Source organism: Mycteria americana, chromosome 6, assembly GCF_035582795.1.
Source record: "Mycteria americana isolate JAX WOST 10 ecotype Jacksonville Zoo and Gardens chromosome 6, USCA_MyAme_1.0, whole genome shotgun sequence".
In the NCBI taxonomy this organism is placed as follows: Eukaryota; Metazoa; Chordata; class Aves; order Ciconiiformes; family Ciconiidae; genus Mycteria; species Mycteria americana.
The window spans coordinates 59,807,259-59,828,395 of record NC_134370.1 but is presented as its reverse complement, the minus strand read 5'-3'; the positions used below and the strand labels follow the sequence as shown (position 1 = coordinate 59,828,395).

General features: G+C 45.5%; 1 protein-coding gene across 1 annotated transcript in view; it reads left to right on the top strand.

Moving 5' to 3' along the window:
* Positions 1-505: 505 nt before the first annotated feature.
* The window catches only part of HOMER2 (homer scaffold protein 2), a 59,426-nt gene continuing 38,794 nt past the window's right edge, over positions 506-21,137 (top strand). The window contains exon 1 of the mRNA XM_075504196.1: positions 506-529. Coding sequence (XP_075360311.1) covers positions 525-529 — 5 coding nt within the window. The 5' untranslated portion in view covers positions 506-524. The remainder of the gene's footprint in view (positions 530-21,137) is intronic.

The window sequence follows — 21,137 nt, the reverse complement described above, 5'->3', positions numbered from 1 at the left end:
ACCCGAAGTTTCCTCGCCGCCCCGTCCCCCTCCGGCGGGTCGCACCCCCCCGGCGCGGACACCGGGGGGGACGAGATGCTGAAGCCTCCCGCCGGGACTCCTCGCTCCACCATCCGGGGCACGAACCCCCCGCAGGGCGACTCTCGCCGCCGACGCCTGCCGGGCCCGGGGCGGGGAGCGGAGGGGCCCCGGGGGCGCGCCCCGCCGCCCCGCCCCGCTCCGCCCCGCCGCCCCCGCGCTGCCGCCTCGCAGGGCGGCGGGTGCCGCGGGAGGCTGCTCGGTGCCGCCGCCGCCCGGGAGGGAGGTTATGTAAGGGGGGAGGGAGGCGGCGGGAGGAGGAGCAGGACGCCTCGCCGCCGCCGCCGCCGCCGTGCAGCTGGGCAGCCGCAGCCAGCCGGGGCCGGGGCCGGTGCCGGTGCCGGGGCGGCCGCATGTGTGAAGTGGGGACGCGGCCGCCGCTGGCCGCCGAGCGCGGGGAACCGCCCGGGGGTGCCGCTGCCGCCGCCGCCGAAAGGTGCCGAGACATGGGGTGAGTCCGCCGGGCCCCGGCCCCGCGTGGGCGCCGCGTCCCGCCCCGGCCCCGCGTGGGCGCCGCCTCCGCCGCCCCGGCCCCGCGCCCGGACCCACGCGTGGGCGCCGCCTCCCGCCCCGGCCCCGCCGCAGGTGCGCCCGGCCGCCGCGAAGCGCTGGGAGAGCCCGGCCGCCCTGCGAGCGCTCCCCGCACCCGGCGTTTTCTAACGTAATTAATCATTTACCGCCCGCTCGGAGCGGCGGCGGGGAGGCTCCCGCCCGAGCCACCGGCGGAGCGGGCACGCAGCGGAGGAAGAACGCTGCCGGCACCTTGCCGGTGGCAAAATCCCCGCTGGAATAAGCGGGGAGGAGCTGGGGGTCTCGCGGCCCGGGGGAGGCTGGTGCGGGGCCGGGGAGTCCGGTCCCTGGCCGGGGAGCCGGGGGATGTGCGCGCCGGTCTGAGCAGCGAGTTCATTGTCAGATGTTTCATGCTCTGGTTCGGCGAGAGCTCTCGGCTGCTGGAGGCACACGGTAAACTTGCCTGAACTGTGCCAGTTGTTCGATAATTTGTGTAAATATCCCCCCCCCCCGCCTTGGTTGGTTTTTTTTTTTTAACGTGCCAGAAGTCTCTGATCACATGTGATGGCCTCTTGGATAATTCATCTTGATCTTTCCAAAAATCAGTCCTGCATTTTTCCTATCCTCTAACTTTAACAGGGGACAAAAGCCAAATGCTGGCATTAGAGCAGTCTGTGAACTAAATATCAGGAAACAGAGGTTAACGTTGTGCGTTTGGCTTGAACTATATATAGGTTTGAGATCCTCTCGGCCAGAATGTCTTGGGGGATTCCAAACCCACACATTTAATTTGCTTTATTTTTATCCTATTATGTTCTCTTACACCTTTTCTCCTCCTTGCCTCTCCTCACCCCCCTGTGGCAAGGAATCGTTCTCCAGTTTTTGAGCTTCCTCATGCTGCTTCCAACTATGCAAACTCCCACTATACATATCTTTATTATTGTCAAAGTGATATAATTTGAGACAATATGGATAAATAATGAATTAAAATGCCATGTGTGTGTCTGAATTTGATACCCAGGAGTACTGAATAGAAGTACAGGGGCAGAGGGAGAAATAAGATCTAAGTGAGTATCTCCTTGTGTTTCGCTTCAGGATTACAAGGGGCTTGTCTGCTTCTTAATTATGTAAAGTTCCACTGGAAAATAAAACAGAACTATCCTTGGGGTTGGAGAAGGAAGCATCAAAACCTGGCTGGAGCAGCGCTGCCCCGCTGAGTCCGTGGTGGTCAGAAACATCCATCCAAGGGAAACTTGCCTCCGTCATTTTACCTGGGCGTCTCTAAAGGCAAATATTTTTGTTGTCGTCATTTTTAACCGTTTCCGTACTGGTAGATCAGTTTAGCTGAAAAGTTCAGCTGTGGCTTGGAGAGAATTGAGTGGAAGGTCACAGCGGTCCCCACCCCCTTCTCTAAGTCAGTCGTAGCTCTGGGCTCGGCGTGGTCCTGCTCTGCCTCCAGAGCTGTTCAAGCTGCGAAGGACTCGAAGGCTTTTGAGTGCTCTGGTTGTGCTCATGTCTGCACTGCTACGTACGCTGTGTTGGGTCATGTGGACTTGTACAGGTATGAGGCGCGTCCACCAGTTTAGTTCAATATCCTGATTTAATGTGTTTCACTTCAAGTAAGTTATTTCAGTCTTGATCTGGGAGATCAAGCTCCCAGCATCATTCATTCCCAGGGTTTCAGCGTGGGCTGTACGCACTCACACACTCTGTACAGAGTGCAGACGAGGTGTTTTTTGGATATACATTTTGCCAGTGTCTCATGTCATTATCTTGCCATTCACCTTTCTGATACAGAGAACTTGCAAGTACATTCGTGATAGTGTTATAGCAGCCAGCAATGTGGCTCAGCACATGTGACACAGGAGCAACCTCCCCAGGTTCCTTCCTGTTCTATCTCTGCTGGCAAATCCTTCACCTCTGCGTGCGCCAGCTTTTCCTTCTGTGAAATGGGCACCTCTGTACTCATCTGTCTTAGCGTAGCATGTTGTGATCAGAGCACAGGGCTCAGTCTTTCTTACTTGGAAGGATATATTTTGTCCCAGGCATTCCAGTGGGATTTACTTCCTGGGCACGTTTTGGTGTCACATATGGGGCACATTCTTACAGAGATTGTGACAATAACTTGACTCTTAGCTCTTAAAATATTTTTTTTCTTTTTTTTTATTCCTGGGGGTGACCATTGCTAATGATTCATTTAAATGCTGCCTATGGATTTGGCAGTGACTGATGGTGCTATGAAATCTGATATAGCTACTCAAGCTCAGCAAAGCTATTTAAATTGCTTATTAGCTGTGGGCTGAGCTATTTAAACTGTTGTTTTAGTTCAGCTTACTAGGCAGCAAGGTAGTGTCGAGTTTTACAAAAGTAATTTACATGTTTAAAATAATTAATGCCTGTAATTCAGGGGATGTGAAAACAATGTTGTAAAAAAAAAAAAAAAAAGTGTCCAGGCAAAAAAAAAAAAATCTGCTTCAGTGCCCATTAAAGTCAATGCGAAGGTTCCTGCTGGCTGAAAACCATTGTCTTTGGGTCAAGCCACTGTTAAGGATCTCACTGGACAAATGTTTACTTTAAAGGGAGCAAATCTTTTCCTAAATCACCACTTTCTTCTACCCAGCATATCTGGTAACTGCTGTTACCTCAATAATCTCAGAGGTTGAACTTTAGCTATTTGAAAACCACAACGTAACGCATTTCCAGCTGTAGGAATCTGTGTCTGAAAATACCACCTGACTTGTCTCTTGGTGCTGCAAGCCAAGGGCTAACGCAACCAAGGAAGTGGCTCGCTTGTCTGTAGCTCTGATTTTAGTGAGCTGTACCTACTCATCTAATAGGCATGGTCTGATTCAGTTTGACCTGAATTTACGTGGTCTAAGCTAACTTCCCAGTTATGAAGATGCTTCAGGTTTAGTTATTATATGATTTGAGGAGGTATTGGATAGCTGCTTCATCTGTGCTTACGTTCTTTTACTATTTTCATTTCTTTAGTATCTTTGTATTTCCTTATCTGTCTGTTACAAAACATTTCTTGTTATGAGGCATGTGACAAGTATCCAGTTTGGATTAGACCTGTAAATCACTTCACTGCTGCTGAAGCTGTTATTTATATTATCTGTTGGATTAAAACTCAACTAATTTAAATACCCTCTAGCAATAAAATTGAATTTTAAATCTGTTTTATAAATCATATCAAAATGAAAAGCAGGCCTCTGAGTGTTCGAAATTATTGCAGAAAGCTGTACAACAATGTAGAATTGTGTGCTATACAGGTTAATGATGAACTAGCTCATAGCACGCATTTCTTCTGGCTGATATGAGATGGCTTCTCTGTGCTGCTTCCACAGGAGCTAATGTAGTAAATTAGTCCCGTCTGGCTGGGATCCATCCGTACCTCCCCCAGGTGGGCTTTGAGCCCACACCTTCCTCCAGGAAGGTGGGAAAAGACAAGTTTCCAAGTCTGGATCAAGCAATGAAGTAACCTCATCTTAAGGAGACTGGACTCATGAACAAAACTCTGTCCCTCCTGTAATATTTTCATGAAAAGGTGCAGTTGGGGGCCTATATTTCTGAGAGCAGTCATATGTAATGTTTTTATTATGCAGTGACATTTAAGAGCATCAGGAAAGTCTGCCTTGCACTCTTCCCTTCTGCTGTTGGTAATAGTAACATCCATCAGCCAACACACAGCTTTATTTGGGGAGTAAAGGCAAGCAAATGGGAGGACGAGGAAAGAAGAAGGTGAAGGAAGCAGAAGATGTGATGAAGCTAGTGTTGTAGGAAGACATTAATTTTGGACGGTGTTCAAGCTGGCCTTTCCCGGTACCAGCAGTACTTTAGATACCATGGTGATAAGCTTCGCCTAAGAAGCTCTGTAGCGGGGAATAGCATGTTGCAGAGGAAATTCACCTTGGCCATCATCCAGCTTCCGCTGAAATCCATGGGAGTCTCGTGCCAGCTCCCTCCAAAGTTTGGCTGAGCCATCTGTCCACAAGGGAAGGGACATCCTGGGATCCCAGGAGTGGTGGGCAGGTAACAGCATCCAGCTTTCACTGCAAAGCAGGTGTCCTGCAAAGCAGGGCTGGGACAAGTGTATGCCCAAATGCAGCTGAGTTGGTACTGTGAGCTCAGGGACTCTTTTTTGAGGTTTTAAGGTCGGCAGCTTCAGTTCAGTTCCTAGCATAGCTCAGGGGGGCAGATTATATCAGGCATCATCCAACTGGTGATCGTGTTGGTGTTCAAGGAAAGGGACTGAGATTTGATAGATGCTGAGGCTGTTCTTCTCATGATTTTTGAAGCAGCTGGCTGGGAATCCTTGTTTCTTCACAGCCTTGGTTCCTTATGTAGCTATTCCCATTTTGCAGAGTGGGTATAAACGGCTGCTATTCTGACTTGGAGAATTTGGTATCTCTGTGTACAGATACAGGTGTCTGTACAAAATCCAGTGGAAAAGTCAGGTCCAGAGAACTTTGAGTTCTGGAGCAGTATGTTGGGTTCACTGAAATGAATGGGAAGACTCTGTTGACCTCAACAGCATGTATAAAACCTGTTATATGTAGTTCCTTTCTTATATTTAACACAATTTAAGTAAGATTAGAGAGGCAGGGAGCTTGGTGGGGTGGGGAGAAGCAAAAAAACCAAAAAGAGCAAATAGCTAGATCGTCATAAGGATTTGTGTATGCTTAGGATTTTGGTGTGGTTGCACTCAAGTGAGTGAACAAACCTGTAACGTTGGAGCGTTTCATCCAAGTCTGCCATCAAGTGAGAGACCTTGTATAGGTGACCTTGTCGCCACACAATTATATGAGGAGTCTGTAACAGTGCAGAGAGATGCACGTAACTTAATTCGGGCAAAAATCTCCTGTGTGAATAAGCTCCAAGGAAAACATGGGATTGGGAGAAATTATGAAACAAGCTAATAAAAGAGTAGCAGAAAGAAATGATGAAGGAATGATTGGCATGAAAGATGCAGTGGGTTAAGAAAAAAAAATCGTAGGGTCTGCTAGAGGTAAGTTCAGCAAATTACAATAGGAAAAATCTGCCAGTACCATAACTAGTTTGAGTGCCCTGGTGCAAACTTCACCAAAATTTGCTCACTTAGACAATGCTGTAGAAAGAGTGAACAGAAAGAAAACTTAATGCTAAGAGAGTGATCATAGTCAAGTTGCTTTCGGCTACTAACCTAATTAGTTACTGCTGTTAATTTGATTATCACTTGAGAAAAAACTTATAAATAAAATATCCTCCACAAAGTTGGGATGTCCCTCAAGCCCTTCTTTCTATTTGAAAAGAGGATGGTGAGCAGGTCTCCTGGTAACAAAGGCATCATTTGAAGTGTTAAAAAGAATTATTTGATGCTCAGTTCCTTTAAACTGAAAGTAGTTATAACTGGTTCAAGATCTGACAAAGTGTCTTGAACTGTTCAAGCATATTCCCAGCATGACTGAAAGAGGCAGAGAGGAGCAATGAGTTTGCTGAGAACCCAAGAGCAAGGGCATCAGCCTGGTTTTGCACCTAGATTTTCTGCAGTGCTGTGTATTCATTTGGCTCTATTAATGCAGTGCCTACAATAAATAGCCTCACCCATGAACGTATATTTAAGGATGCGTAAGCATTTTGAATCAGCTGTTGGTTTTCCTATTGACTTTGTGATAGGGTGTGTGCAGAGTGGGAAGGTCCTCAGTCCTGAAGGTTGCTACACGGTCAGATCTCTGCCTGCTTTCACCTTGAATGCTGTCCATTGCATTTGTGCACTTCGTGCACTGCAAATACAGCCTGTGCCTTGTTTATACTGTGTTTTGGTCGTGGCTCTTTAGGATGTAAATGTGCTTAGGGGAACGTATTTCAACTATGTTCCCCTCATAATTCAGCTGTACACTGTAAATAGCTGACAATCCTGTTATTAAATCTCAGAATGTGACAAGGGCACTGCCTTCAAACGAAGACAGGAAGCATTTAAGCTTGAGCATTAAAGAAGCACTTTTAATGGCAAGAGCAATTAGGCAGGGAACAGACCATTAGTATCAGGGCAGGTTGCTGCTGTGCCATAGCCACACATCATCCAGCACAGGTTGGCGACGGTGTGAGTAGGGGTTGTGTAATATGTACTCATGCAAAATGTACAAGATGAGATTGGATGATGCAGTTGATCTTTGATTATATTTTTGATGACACATCCTAGCTGCTCTCTGCCTGTTTGTAAGAGAGAAATCTGCCCGCTGCTGCTGGCTTGGATGCTCTGTGCTTAGCTCATGTGTGACATGAGTAGCTGGCTGCTTACTCCTCATTGACGTAGCAACTATTAGAGGCTATTGGGCCCTCTTGCATCACTTGGAAATGCTTTGTAATGGTAATTTTGCCACTGGGGTCAGGATTAAAATGAAGATAATATTTTAAATAATTGATGCTTGAGGCGTTTTAGGATTTGTTTGAAAAAATTGATGTTGCTGGATGACATCACCAAGCGGGACAGCCTGCTTAATGACTCATAGGGGAGCAGGAGGCTCTGCTGTGTAGGTGTTTTAGGATTTGTGGGCTTCATGTTGAAGGCTGGCAAGTCTGGGAGCTTTAGCTGCAAAACAACTGTGGCTTTATCATGGAGAAAAGCGAGCAGATTTGACACAGGGGAAAGAGGGCCTGGCAATGGAGGTGTGAGCAGAAGTGACTGCTGGTTACCGTGCAAAGCTCGTTCGCTTCAGTGGCAACGCATCCTCCTTTCCTGCCTCCCCCACCCACTAGTCCGATTTTATTTATTTGATGTGGCTTATCAAAATGCAAGATTGTAAGAATTTCTGAAGTGACAAACTGTTTTCTTTCCGTCTGGAAGTTTCACTGCAGCCTACAGGATTTAGAAACTCAAACCCTGCTGCAATTCAAAAAGACATTTTCTGTAGAAGTTGCGCTCTTCTGCCTACGCATCAAGGGGCCTGAGAGAGCCCTCCAGAGCAGCTAGGTGTTGTTCCCTGTTAGCATTTGCATTTATAGTAGTAGAAGTCCTGCAACTGCATTCTTATCAGGCGAGGTTTAGTACATCAGTGCAGCAAGACAGCAAAGGCCCCTTTGGAATATGTCTAAAAATATGTAACCAGCTTGCACAGTATTTTTTCCTAAAGCTACTTCTAGTTGTACTGAGGATCCTTCCTTGTGGACTGTGAAATGGTGTGTATGAGTACTTACTGTATAAATACCTGTTTGCTTTTGCTTAACACTTTGCAGTAGATCCTCATCAGGTATGGAACACTGTATTTTGGGGAGGGGAAAAAAAAAATTTAAATCGTGCATGGCTCTGAAGGGAAATGTTAATTTTATTATGTGGAGGTGTGAGCATCTTATTTTCAGTATTCATTACTGATTGTTTCATCCCTGGAAGAAGGACAGGTAGTATAGCCAGAGCTGGGATTATTCAGCAAGGCTTTTCCTTTTGAAAAGAGTACTTCAAGATGCACGCTGTCTCTCCTTCAGATTAATTGCATTGCAGTGACTGACTCAAGTTCTTCGCTTTTGGTGAGTTGCTCTGTAATATGTAACAGCAACACTTTGTTGTTGCCTTTGTTTCGTTCCCTGGTTTTATTAGGCTTTTGTATTCCAGCTTCCCACTATAAATCTGTTGCACACATCTAAAATGTCTCCCTGCAGTTGTTTAAGTGGGAACATGTGATCTGTTTTGTGATATTGAAAACTGTCAATGAGAGCATTTGAAAAAAAAAAGGGAGAAATGCTCTGAGAGGAGACGTGCAAAACGTCACCGACGAGCACTTGGGGTTGCGCTGGGGCTCCTGGCTGCTTGGGGGATGTGTGGGTAAACCTGGGGAGAGTCTGACTCCTTATTATTGTTTATTTCAGAGATGGTGATGTCTAAAGACGAGGCAGGAGCTCTGTTCTGGTGGGTAGTTCAGACACCAGCGCAAAGATGGCAACAGCGTAGTTGTCCCCTTGTCTCTACTTGACATTGCCCCATCTCTAACCAGGATGTACTTATGCGCTGCGCCTCCAGGTAAAGCCCCCACCTCTTACGCCTTCACGTAGTCCAAAGCCCTGGTAGCTCCAAAGCCGAAATACTCCTCCCTGACCTGCCAGGAGGTTTCTGCCCAGACAGGGCAGCCCCGAGGTGCTCATGGCCACAACGTACACCCAGGGGCACAACCGTTGCCCTTGGGTGTACAAGGAGGAAATAAAAGCGTCTTTGGACTCAACTTATGTACACGTATAATCCGATGATTGTCGTAATAATCCCCTCTCCTCCAGCTGGGATAGGGAGAAATTTTATGAAACAATAAAGGAGATTTAGTTGCCTAAAACTTTACAGCACACAGGTGAATGAGAGCTCTCTCTTTTCATGCTTAATTTATTTTGTGTTTGACAGCTGTTTGTCACTTATGCAGTCCATTACAGGAGATAGCTAATTTTCTGTTGCCTGCTGTTTATAGAGGTAGTCTTTATGAACTTGTATTTGAGGGACGTTCTAAAAATGCTAATACATAAAAAGGGAGTCTAATTTGGTTTATGGTTCTTTTCAAGACGAACAGAAACTGGCTTGACTGAGAACAGGGATTTGACACTTCACTACACCCACCCAAATTCAAGGAATTCAATTAAGAGCTTGACTCTCTAATCTCAGTTACAATGAAACACAATAGCTGTGGAGCAAGTATCAGATCCCACCTTGCGGAAAGGGAGCTGTTGGTTTGGGAGTTATTTGGGGTAGACGGGGAGGCTGCTTGCCTCCTCCCAGGCAGATCTAGAAGTGTGCGTGAGTCCGTGCTTCCTTGGGGAGCTTTCCTGTCCCTCTGTGCCTCTTCCACCTTTCTCTGCTTTGGAGCAGGGGAATGGGTGTTTGTGCATAATGTGGAATTCCACTTTGTCTTTTGAGAGATCCACTTTGTCTTTTGAGAGATCCAAATAATGCCTTTAAAGTTTCCGTGCGATCCTCAAAGACATTCCCTGGACAGAAAGATCTGAGCATCTGTTTTTTGAGACCTTCAAAATTGCGTATTATGGAAGATGCGTCAGCTTTCAAGGACTTAGTTGTATGCAGCCTGATGCTCCCAACAATCTCCCTCACCATGCTTTGCCACCCCAGACTTCTCTGCAAAGCCTGTAGTTTTGCAGAGAGCTGTGGGGAGGGCTTTCTTTCACAGCTGGACCGAGCTCCTCATGAAGCCTGGGGTAAACACCTCTCCTGCGCTTGTGGTTACGCTTTTCCCTCTACAGGGAAGGTCTGTTCTGAATTTTTCCATCTCAGGGCAGTAATCCTGCATTTGTATTGTTCAGATCTTTGCAATAACTTTTCTCCATTGAGTGAGAAATTAGCATTTCAAATTCTATGGGGGAGAAGTTGCCAAAGTTTTTATATTTTAAGCTTAGAGTTTGGAACAGAATCAAAATATCTAATCCACTGTGCATTCCCTGTTTGGTCTTTCCTCCCTGCCTTATGAATTGGCATTCTTGTCCTTAAGACATAGAGCAATATTGTGCAACCCTATAAGGCTTCTCCCATGAAATACCGAAGTAACATTGCATGGATTTGCAACACATTTTCAAATAACTGTTAAATTAGCATAAGTGGCATGAGGTTGTACTGGAAAGAGTTTATGCTCGTCAACTGCTTTACAGAATGACCTCTGAATTATTGGCCAGAAGAGAAAATAGACACATGACTGCTGGGAACGATTTGGGATGGTTCAGTGCTGCCTGTTATTCCTGAAAAGAATGACTGATTTCCATGAGTTAAACAGGGTGGTCCAAACTTTGCACCTTGGATCTAAGTTACTTTTCCTCCCTTTCTTTTCTTTTTCCGTCTCCTTTTGGCACTCCTCCTTCCCCCGCGGTGACACTGGAGCTGCCACAGCTCTCTGCGGGGAGGACAGCCCAGCCGGTGCCTGGGATGGCAGCAGCTCCGAGCCTGGGTCAAAGCGTTGGCTGGGGAGGCACGTGGGAAAACACGGGGCTAGTCTGGGTTGTCTAGGGAGAAAGGGGCAGCGGCAATGCCCTTTTGCTGCCTTTCAGGGGTAGTAAAGCTTACTAAAAGAAAACTGTGGTTAGAGGGATTTGTAAATAGAGGCCTTACAAGTCAAATCAATTTAATTCTTGGGGTGCTAAAGTGTGAATGTGCAAAAAGCATAATAAGAATTTCTCACCAATTGGCACCTTATCCTCAGTGGCTGAGTGAGTACTTGATCCATTCTGCATACTAACACCAGGCACTAATTTTAGATCACAGGGACTACGAAGAGCGCAGTTGCTAGTTCTTGACTTGCTATATTTTACTTATGGCAAATAGAGGAAGCTGGTGCATAAACTTTTTTCTCCCCCAGCAAGGGAGGTGTCTGCCTCCACTAGCAAGGCATCTCCTACCATGAGAGTACACTCAAAACAAATTACTGCAGAATACAAGACATGATCTTCAATCCTATTTTAAAACAAATAAATGTTCAGAATTTTGTCTGAAAATGAGGCAAAAAATAATTTAAATTGTGTAATATCGGTTATTATTCCAGCATAAAAGTCTGTCTAGAATTTATTGAGCTGATTTTGCTCACATCTGTTTGGTATAAGTAAGCAGTAACTTAGAGCAGAAGAGGATCAGGTCTCCTGCAGTTACTGTCCCGTTGTTTTGAAGGGTGAATTCGCTGCTGCATAAATCTCATAAAAGGTTCAAAGCCCCACAGCAGAAGTATTAGTAAAGGACGCAGCCATAAGCAGGTTGTGTCATCTGGGATGCGTCTCAGCCTGACGTATTATCCATTGAGTGCTTTGTTTGCATTTAGTAAATACGATGAGCTACCGGCTTCGTGCTGAAGTAGCATTGCAGAACTTAGCAATGGCTTATCCCGTCGGCAGCGAGCAGGATGCGTCTCTGGTCGCCATCCAGCCGGTTTGTTTTGTTTCACAGGACTGCTGGGGCATAGTTCTGTCCTCTTGCAGTCGATTCCTCTTTTGGGAGCAGACATGGGGACAGGTAAATGCATATAGTGCCTGTATAGCCCTATTCCAGAGACCCTACTGTCCGTGGATTGGGCGTCCTCCACTGCATTTGCAGGGCCCAGGGCTGGGTATGTGGCTACCTTTCAAAATAGGGCAGTAACTTCAGTGTGTTTTCAACCAGAGAGCAGAGAAGGATTTAGAAAAAAATACCGGGAAAAGAAAGTACATGTATCGGTGTTGCCAACTCACAGGGCAGCCGGCCTATCAAGCAGCAAATAGTGGCAACTAAATAAGGGCAACGCAGAATAGCTAAAATGAGGCATGTTATCCCCTGGCTATCACAGCATCGCTGCACTCCAGCTGAGGACCCAGTACACAGCCGGTTTCATCAATAACTGTGCGATACCCGCAGGCCCTCGAGCCTGCACCCAACGGGAATTCTGGGAGAGAGCCCAACCCCGGCGTGCCGGCCCATCCCAGCCCATCGTTTTTATCCCAGTTCATGGAAAAATTATTTTAGATCATCTTATCACTTTAAACATTTTGGTAAGTGTTAATATACTTTCAGCGCAATGGAAATAATCACCATATGGCTGTAAGACTTGCCATCTGTCCAGAGACGCTGAAATACAATTAGTCCATGTAGGCCATTTATCAATCTATAAGTGACAATATTCACAGTCCTGGCAACTTTGGCTGCTGACAGAATCAGCACTCGTATAGGCCTACCTGTCTGGCCTTATTACGATCAATATATAAATGAGACAGAAAAAATCATGTCATTCAGCTATGTCCTTCACCCTTGACAGAAAGAAAAAAAAAAAGTCTATATTGGTGTAAATGAGACTGAGGAAATGTTATGCCTTAATTTTTTCACTAATTGGATTTTTATGTCTAGTAGACCTTAATTTTATAAGGCAAAGCCAGATTTACTTGCAGTCTTTCAATCAAGAAATACCAGCAGGATGGAGTATGTCACAGGGGAAAAAATTATTATTAAATCCTCTCCTGTTGTATTAACTTCCAAGGCACAAAAAGCTAAATGTTAGCAACATGAGAAGTGTGATCATTGGCATCATACAGGTAAGATTCTATTCTTCCAAGGTTTCTTGTTTGACTTCAGAAAAGTGAGAAGATGGCTTTTCAGCAGAGTGAATAATTTTTTGAAATAAGGTCAAGGCCTTTTTATTTTAAAATTACTAATGATCTGATGCTATAAGGGGTCTGACTTTTGACCGCTGCTGCAGAGCTAGCCCCTGGCGGGTGTCCTAGCTGGGCTGCTCAGGACTGTTAGCCTCCTTAAAACTTGGGTTAGACTGGCAATGGCTAATACATATCCAGAAAATGAACTTTTAATTTGATTTTCCGTATTACCCAGACTCATCTTGCGTAATAAGTTTATAATAAGAATGTGTGCTATGTTTTGTTTATTCTACAAATTTTCAGCCAGCCCACACTAATTTTTTAGACTGTGCTGACATGAGAATGTCTTTTTTTTTTTTTCCCCCCACATATTTGCATTATAGCCTGTAGTTATGGAACCTGCATCGCGTGAAAAGTGCTGATACTTGAAATTAAATCGTCACACAGCCCACACCTTGTATAACCTGTACTTCACATAACCCACAAAGTTGGAGGCATTGGCTTGCAGAAATCAGAAGTGCCAAGGGAGCAGGACTGCAGGGAGCAGAAATAGGGGGCTGTTGAGGTTCAGGAATTTCTGGCATAAGTTTCTCCCAATATTACCTGCAAATATGCACGGTTTTCTTTACTGTGGTGTTAGCAAGTTGTAGGGGTTTAGTTTTGTGGTTTTACTGGTGTGGAGTTTTGTATGGCAACGGGAGTGGGGGGGGGGGGGGTTTGTTTTGTAGATACTGTGTTTCTCATGTATAACCTGTTGGTTAGGTTTTTCAGATTTAGTAGTTTTTCTCTCTGAAGCACAGGAGATTACCAGAGGATCTTCACTTTTGTGTTGGGGTTGCTGACAGCTTTTTATACCAACAAATAAATGTACATATCTGAGATCTGTACTGTCAATCTGATGGCAACAGATGGTGTTACATTTTTAAAGATTAAAGTGAATAACATTAGAAATTTCCTTTGTATTTTTATCTTGAAGCAGAAGAAATGTGTCATTGTGTGATCTTATTGGCTGCTAGTAAATACATTAGTTTCAAGAACCGTGTCCCCCAGTTCCTTAGAGAGGTGCTGCCTGTGTGCTAGCAGCAACCAAAATACTCTGGTTGTTGATTCTATTAGTCTATTAAAATTGCCAGAAAATGGAGATCTGCTTTCTTCCAGATAGTCTAATTTAAACTACATTGGTGGGGAATGACGCTGGCTTTAGCTGTGCTCCTGTGTGCTCAACACCTTGCGCTTTCCTGACTGCAGCTGTGGAGTTCTTGGCTGTGAGCACAGGGGCTGCGCTTGCACTGGAACCTCTCTTGGCTGTTTTTAATACACTGTCTTTGGTGGTCTTGACTGCATTTGGTGATTTTTGACTTCTAGGTGGATTGCTCTAGAAGGAGGCTGGTAGCAACAAATCTGTTTAAACATGGCAGTGCTGTTGCCAGCCCGGTGCTGTCCTTAGCACGGGCAAGTTGATACAGGTACTGAAAAGCAGTGCCAGCATTGGTTTGCATCTTTCTAATCCTTTACAGAGTAAATTGCTTATTCTTTAGTTGCTTTTAATTTTTACATGCTTAAGTTTCATTAAAGGCATGCATCCTTGTATTAAACCATCTGTTGGCACCCTTTTTGCTGTCTAATAAAGTACTCAGACCTGGGTGTTTAGCCCAGGTGCCTTGGCAGCATCTCCGGTCCCAGTGTGTACCCAGCACAGGGTGCGTGCCGTGCCGTGCCCTGCCTGTCCTGCCTGCACGTGGTCGTGGCCACCGGGACAAGCAAAGCCCTATCGTTTTCTTCTGACATTATGGTTGGTAGAATTCCTTATTTGATCCTTTAGGCAGTAGATCAAAAAGAGTTATACAACTTGTTCTTTAAACTGAACTGATTGGCTTTTTTTTTTCCCCCTGGTGTAAGTGGAAGAAAAGCCTCAGGGGAGAGCATTTGAATAGGGTGTGGGAAAGCATATCGATAATTACATCCATGGATTAGTGCACAAAAGTACTCCCCTTCAAGGATCCACTTAGTTCTGTGGCATTTGAAATAATGGAGTGTTTAATCATATTATTTTGCAATAGTGAGGCTTTGATTATGCTACTGATTAAAATCAACTTTTCGGATTTCTTTGTGCAAAGATAACCTCAACTGCCATGCAAATTCTTACAGCATGGGAGAAGAAAAAGTCCTAAATATAAGGATCGTGCCCTGGCAGTGTCAGGGGGTTTTACATGCACAAACACATACATGGTCTTTCACTTCAGTCTTAGGTTTGTAGCTACAATGTATTTTGATCATATATCCTCTGACGTTTAATATCTTCGTTTTTTAAATAAACGCCAAATCACACGCACAACCTCAAAGTATCTCCAGCCTTCTGCCACACAGAAGACATAGTGCAAAGGATTAATAATAATAATAAAGACTCCACTAGCATGGTAAAGGATTTTCCTGCTGGTTTACTAATGCAAAATAAACTACTCTCTTCCTCCAACATTGTGTTTACATTATTTTCTACTCTTTGATCATTTCTCACCTATGCTAACTCTAGATGTGTGTGGTGTCTGATGTGGGGTGAGGAGGCCCAGGAGCGACTGGGGCTGCTGGCACCTCTTCTCCCCCGGGAAGGCCAGTGCTGGGGGCTCCTGGGCTGTGCTTGTGGGGTGGCTGAGGGCTCGGGGGGAATGCTGCCTCTTGTTTTGGGATGGTGCTCGAGGAGCTTGACACAGTTCAGAACTGTACACTGGGTCCTTCTTTCTCCTTTGTAAAGCAAACCAACCCACCCCCATGGTGTTTTACCCGTGCATGAGAAAATTCATGGTGGCGCAGAGCTGTGGTTTCGTGCGGGTTCGGTTGGGCTGCTCTGACAGCAGCAGAGGCTGATATGTGCCCCATGGGGGTGAGCTGGGTGTTTCCCGCCCGTGGGGTACCCCTGGGCCGGCTCAGCCCTGCACACCCCGCCGTAATGAGCTCCTGTGGGGTCCCGCCCGCCCGAGCCTCCCTGCGCTGCGGCAGAGGGTCTCGCCGAGAGCTTTCCAGAGCTGCCCCTAACACGTAAAATGCAAGGCTAGTGCGTGGCAGTGCTTCATCCTTCCTAACGCCGGCTGCCTGGGGTAAATTTTGGTGCACGCACACAGGTCTGCGACCCAGAGCCCGGGGAGCTGTAACAAACCCGGTGTTCCCCGGGTTTGTGCCTGGGTGGGGACTGCTGGCACTGGGCACGGTACAGAGGGCAGCTGCTCTGCCTCTCCTACAGGCTTGTGCTCTCTGCTCCAAGATTTACGCTTTCAATTTACAATAGCAATCTCTCGCTGAAATATTACAATGCAAACATTGTGCACAGAGGAGGCTGTGCTAAAAGCATTAACTCTACTGGAGCTGGGGCGAACCCAGAGGATGTAATTTTTAACTGATCCAGGGAAATAGGAAGGCTTTGGGGGGCTGTGTATGTGCTGATGCAGCCTCATTTGTCAACAAGGCTAGGAGAGGTGCTGAGGGTAAACAGAGTACAAGTATTTTTTTTCAGTTTAATAGGGTTTGAATTTATCCCTATGCAAATGGGAGGCTGTGTAAACATTACTGGGGGTGCAAATTTATGGATCCTCTTTCCCTGTCTTCTCAGGAAAAGTCTCTGAAATAATTGGAGTAACACAACCAGTTTCACACACATATGCCTCAACTTGTTTTTTTCTAATACATAACCTTACCTGTGGAGGATTAGTTCAGGGTCCTCTCAGTTCCTGTCACTTATGTATGAGTGTTTATTCACAGTGTCTTGGAAGTTTAATAGCCATCTGGAGATAGCCCAAAAATAAAGTGTGAGCTTTTTCACTGCCCAAGTTAAGCCTTTTAATTTGTATATTGATTTCATAAAGGCATAATAGTATTGTGAGACCTCACAGATGTTACAATGATTTTCATACTGAGAGCTTTTGTCCTCAAGATTTATTCTTTTGGACTTACTCAGCCGCAAATCAAAAATGACTTTAATTAACGTCTGTGCTTTTAACAGAAAATTCCTCTTTAGCTAGCTAGGTTTTTTTCTTAATTTTTTCTGTCTACCTAACTGGAACTATTATTTTTCCTACAAATGCAAGAAGCACTTTTGCTAATTACATTCTGTCTGTTGAAATAATAATGCCTGTAAAAGAAGGGAGCTAAAAAGATGGGGGTTTTGCATGAATTTCCTGTATTTCTGCAGGTGAGTGGGTATTAAATCTAGTATAAAGTGGGCACCAGAGAATCATGACTGTGGTTATTTGAACAAGTTGCACGACCTTGCCCTCGATTAGCACTGCTGCCCGATTCAGCACTTCTTTTCAACCTCATCGCAAGATCGGTCTGCCTACAAAATAGGAATTTCAGCACCTGAAAGACTGAAAAGAAGGACTTTGAGTAAATTCTATTTTAAAAATAGCTGTTTCTCTTTCTTGTTTTCTCTTTTTTTAGGGACGGTGTAATTTCTGTCCTACTAGCCTGGGTTTTTCAGAAGTTGTTCCATGTACCCTTCTACGTACCCGCAATTCCACCCTGCAGCAGGGAACACGACCCGGGAGTGCAGGGCTTGGCTAGCAGAGTACTGACAAATGCAGTTTAAGGGGTGCCTGCATATTTTTTTTACAGAGAGAAAAAAGAAGAGCAAAAACTGAGTGCAGTTGTCCCCTGCTAGCCCAGCCTATCGCTCTGGCCAGTTCTCCCATCCCTTGTGTAGGACAGATATTAAGGCCTCCCTCTTCTCTCTGCGCTCGCCCTTCCTGCCCTGTATTGCTCAGGGTTGCTTCCCCATCATTCCAACTAATTTTTGCTATGGAAAGACCTGCGTGAGGAGGACTGTTTGCATTGCAGGAAAAATGGGAGCCGCCCAGGTCCGTGGAGCTGAGCAGCTCTGGGCAGACCCGCATCCGGCCACCAGTGCTTGGCTGCAGGCGGGTGGTTTGCAGGGCTGGCATCCTGTCCCACCTTCCTCCACATCGTGTAGGAACAGTTGTTAAAAACCACCGATAGCTTCTCTCTGGTCTGTAAAGACTGTTAATTTTTACAATAGTCTCTTTTGTTGAGTGGCGAATATTCAGCTGTTGATTAGCCTTTTACATTCGCGTAGTCAAAACCTTCCCTGGGTAAAAGATCTGGTATAAAATTGCCCTGCAATGATAGTGATAGCAAAGCTACAGAGAGGAAATGAGACGATTTAATTTTATTTCCAGGCTTGCTACTGGCTCTGTTATCCTGGGATGCCATCTCATTCTCGATGGCTGTTTCCTCAGGTGTAAAATGGAGCCATTACCCACCTGCTTGCTTCACGCTATGAGTTTTGCACCCTTGCAAGTTGAAACAGGCTCTTCCCTTCTGCTGGTTGTGTGCGCTGGCAGCCGGCACCCGAACCAGCCTGTCGCAGCTGATGAGATCTGACTGACCCAGATTAATTAGCATACGCCAGTTTGGGAAGGGAGCAAGCTGCCTGCTTTTGTAATGCCGGTTTGCTGCTATCACATCTGTACCATGTGCAGGTTTAGCGTTCGCCTCTCCCCAGCTCTGCGTGTTGCCCGTGCTGACTGGGCCCAGCCTGCGGTTCTGGTCCCTGACCCCGGCCGTGAACGGGACCGTGATGGACCCTGAGGTTGCAGTATCTCAGGGAACTGGGCTGAGGCAGCTGAATTTGCTTTGTTTGTGGCGAGCGTAAGGGGGGATGCACTTGTCTTGACGGGAGTGCATGTGGTGAGGCGAGGAGGAGTCCTCCGACTTCGTCCTCGGTCATCATTAAGAACCTGATTTGTGTGGTTGTCTGCTTCCAGAAAAGATTTGATCCAAAATGGCATGAGCCTTCAATGTGTAGAGGTAACAAGCTGGAGGATAGTGGACTCTCTTTTGCTTTAAGCAAAGATTAATTTTGTGTATAAACTGCAACCAGTGTGCTAATTACCACGTGCGACACCTTGAACTGTAACTTCTCCTCACAGCAGTTATGTCCTTCATCAGAGGTCTGCCTTTACTTGGATTTTGATGTTTTGGAGAGAGGGGTTGGTTGTTTTTTAACGTTTGAGATGTGCATGTATGAACAAGTGAGTAGTGTTATGGGTAGATGAAACAGTATTTTCACAGGTAATTTTTAGGCATCATTACTTGCCTGGACTTTCATCGAGACGAGTATTTCAAATACAAGAAAAATCTCCATCCATGAACCCAGGGGCCATCATGCAACAGTAAAATCCAGAAAGGCGAGGCAGCAGCAGCAGCAGCCTGGCAGGGCGGCTGTGCACCCCAAGGCACGGGGATATCTTCTGGGGTCACAGAGGAGTGACCGGAGAGCTTGCCGCTTTCAAGGGGCAGGACGTATTTACTCAGTTTTGTTTGGGACCGAAGGTATGAGTTTGCCTCGCTGAAGTGCTCTTAGCCTTCGGAGCTGTGCATGCATTTTTGAGAAGTCAGAGGCACAGATAATGCTCAGTGGCTTTGGGAGCTGGTGTCGGTACCGTCCCGCTTTCGCACAGGAGGTGAGGGCGGCTGTCAGGTGGCCTGGTGGGAGAGCCACGCGTGCACAGCTGGCTACGCCTGGGGAGGGCTGTGTGGGAACAGCACCGCTGTGTAGTTTTGAATTACCATAAATAAATACAAATGGCACTCCAAACTACATTACATGTGAAGATATACATAAAGGTTTAGTTCTTCTTATTGCACTGTCAGGCGGTAGTAGCAATGCTCAATCCAAATAACTGTTGACACCAAGTTTATCGTGTTGTGTTTAGCAAATAAAATTTTTTGTATCATGACCAGTGATGGGGAGTGTGTCACAATGTAGGATTTTGCATTCATACCTACTCTTCTTCTTTCTTGAAAGGTCCTCATTATCTAATACTTGTTATAGCAAATCACTGCAGATCTGCTGGCGCTGTCAGGTAGTATAAATCTCAGCGTGTGCATGACACTGGCCTGTAGCAGGAAGCACCACGTTCCAAAAACTCTACGCTGACGTGCTGTCTGCAGGCATGTGCATCCTCCACCAAATGGCAGCTATATGAGGACATGTTCTTTTAAAAAATACATTTATTCCAATTGGTAATTTAGGCAGTTAATGCAAAGCTGTCTAGTATTAGTGTGGGGAGAGCACAAATAATCCTGTCCTGTATACTAGGAATCCTTACCCTAGAAATTTTATGTGATCTGTTAATGAAAGTTTTAGGAAAACGTGCAAATAGTGGTTTTGCCTCTGGTGGAGTACTAGAGCTCCTGTCACAAATATGTTTGACGTTCCAGATCCTACAACAAGTAAAGGAGCTGCTTTGTTCTATTTACTGCTCGGTCAGTGTGTCCACCTGATGTGCCCTGGACACTTGGCACATTTAAAAGAACTTGGGTGCTGATCCCGCAGACATGAGTCACTGTGTTGTATTTACTACCAAAAAAGATTGCTCCAATACAGAAGTGTTCACATCATCGCTGTCTTGTTCGGAGCTGGAGCTGGCTCCACGCAGCCCTGCGCGTGGCTGGGGTCTGCGGGCAGGGGCTCTCCCCGGGCCACCCAGCCAGGGCTCGCCGTGCCGCGGCTCCATCAGCCACCGATATCCCACAGCCCTTACGGCGCTGGCTGCCAGTCAGCAAAGGCTCTTTACAGCTGAAGTGATTTAAATCACTGGTTGTGCTCATGATTCAAATGATGAACAAGAAACTTTGAATTAAATAATTTGAACTTTTCCTAAGTGAGAGCTCATTCCCGTTGATTAGGAAGAGTAATATAAAACACATGGCTTGCAGCTAGTCACACACTTGTAAAATTTGGCATGGTTGTATATTAACCAGAAAGTGATACTGTATCTCACACAGCTGTGGATGCAGTCAGTTAGCTCGAGAGTCTTGGGTTTTGCTTTTTAAATTCCTCGGAAAAGGTTTATGACATATTTCTACGTTAATGCAAAATGATTGTTTTTCACTTGAGATTTGTCTCATGTGACACAAGGACGGAAATTAAAAGTCAAATAAAATGCGTAAAATCATGACTTGAAAACTGCAGTCATATTTATAAAACATGCTGGCCATATTTAATAATAAAAAAAGCTTATCAAAATGCATTTTCTGTCTTAATCTGCATTGTTAAACAATGAACTATTAGCTATAATTTAGGACTCCATTTGCTACTTTTCAAGCAGCTTTACTCTCAACAGTGATGTTACTGTCAAATTGATTTTTAAACAGATTTTTTTTTTTTTAAAGACTATTTAATCAATCATTAACAACTTTGGTTAAAATTAATGAGATTTTAAACATTCATAAATTCTCTTTGTCATTTGATTTACGAGTCCGCAGCCTGGCTGGCAGCACCGCTGCTCCCTGCCTCCCCAGGCAAACTGGCAGTCTCGCGTAACGAACCAGCTTACAGGGGCTCAAACGACGCAGGATGTGCTGCGGGAATTTCAAGTTAGTATTGCTGTTGTTTTAAGCATAAAACTTGTTAAATCTCTGATAAAATGAGAAGGAAAGAAACCCTGGAAAACAAAGTCATTCCTCTCTCA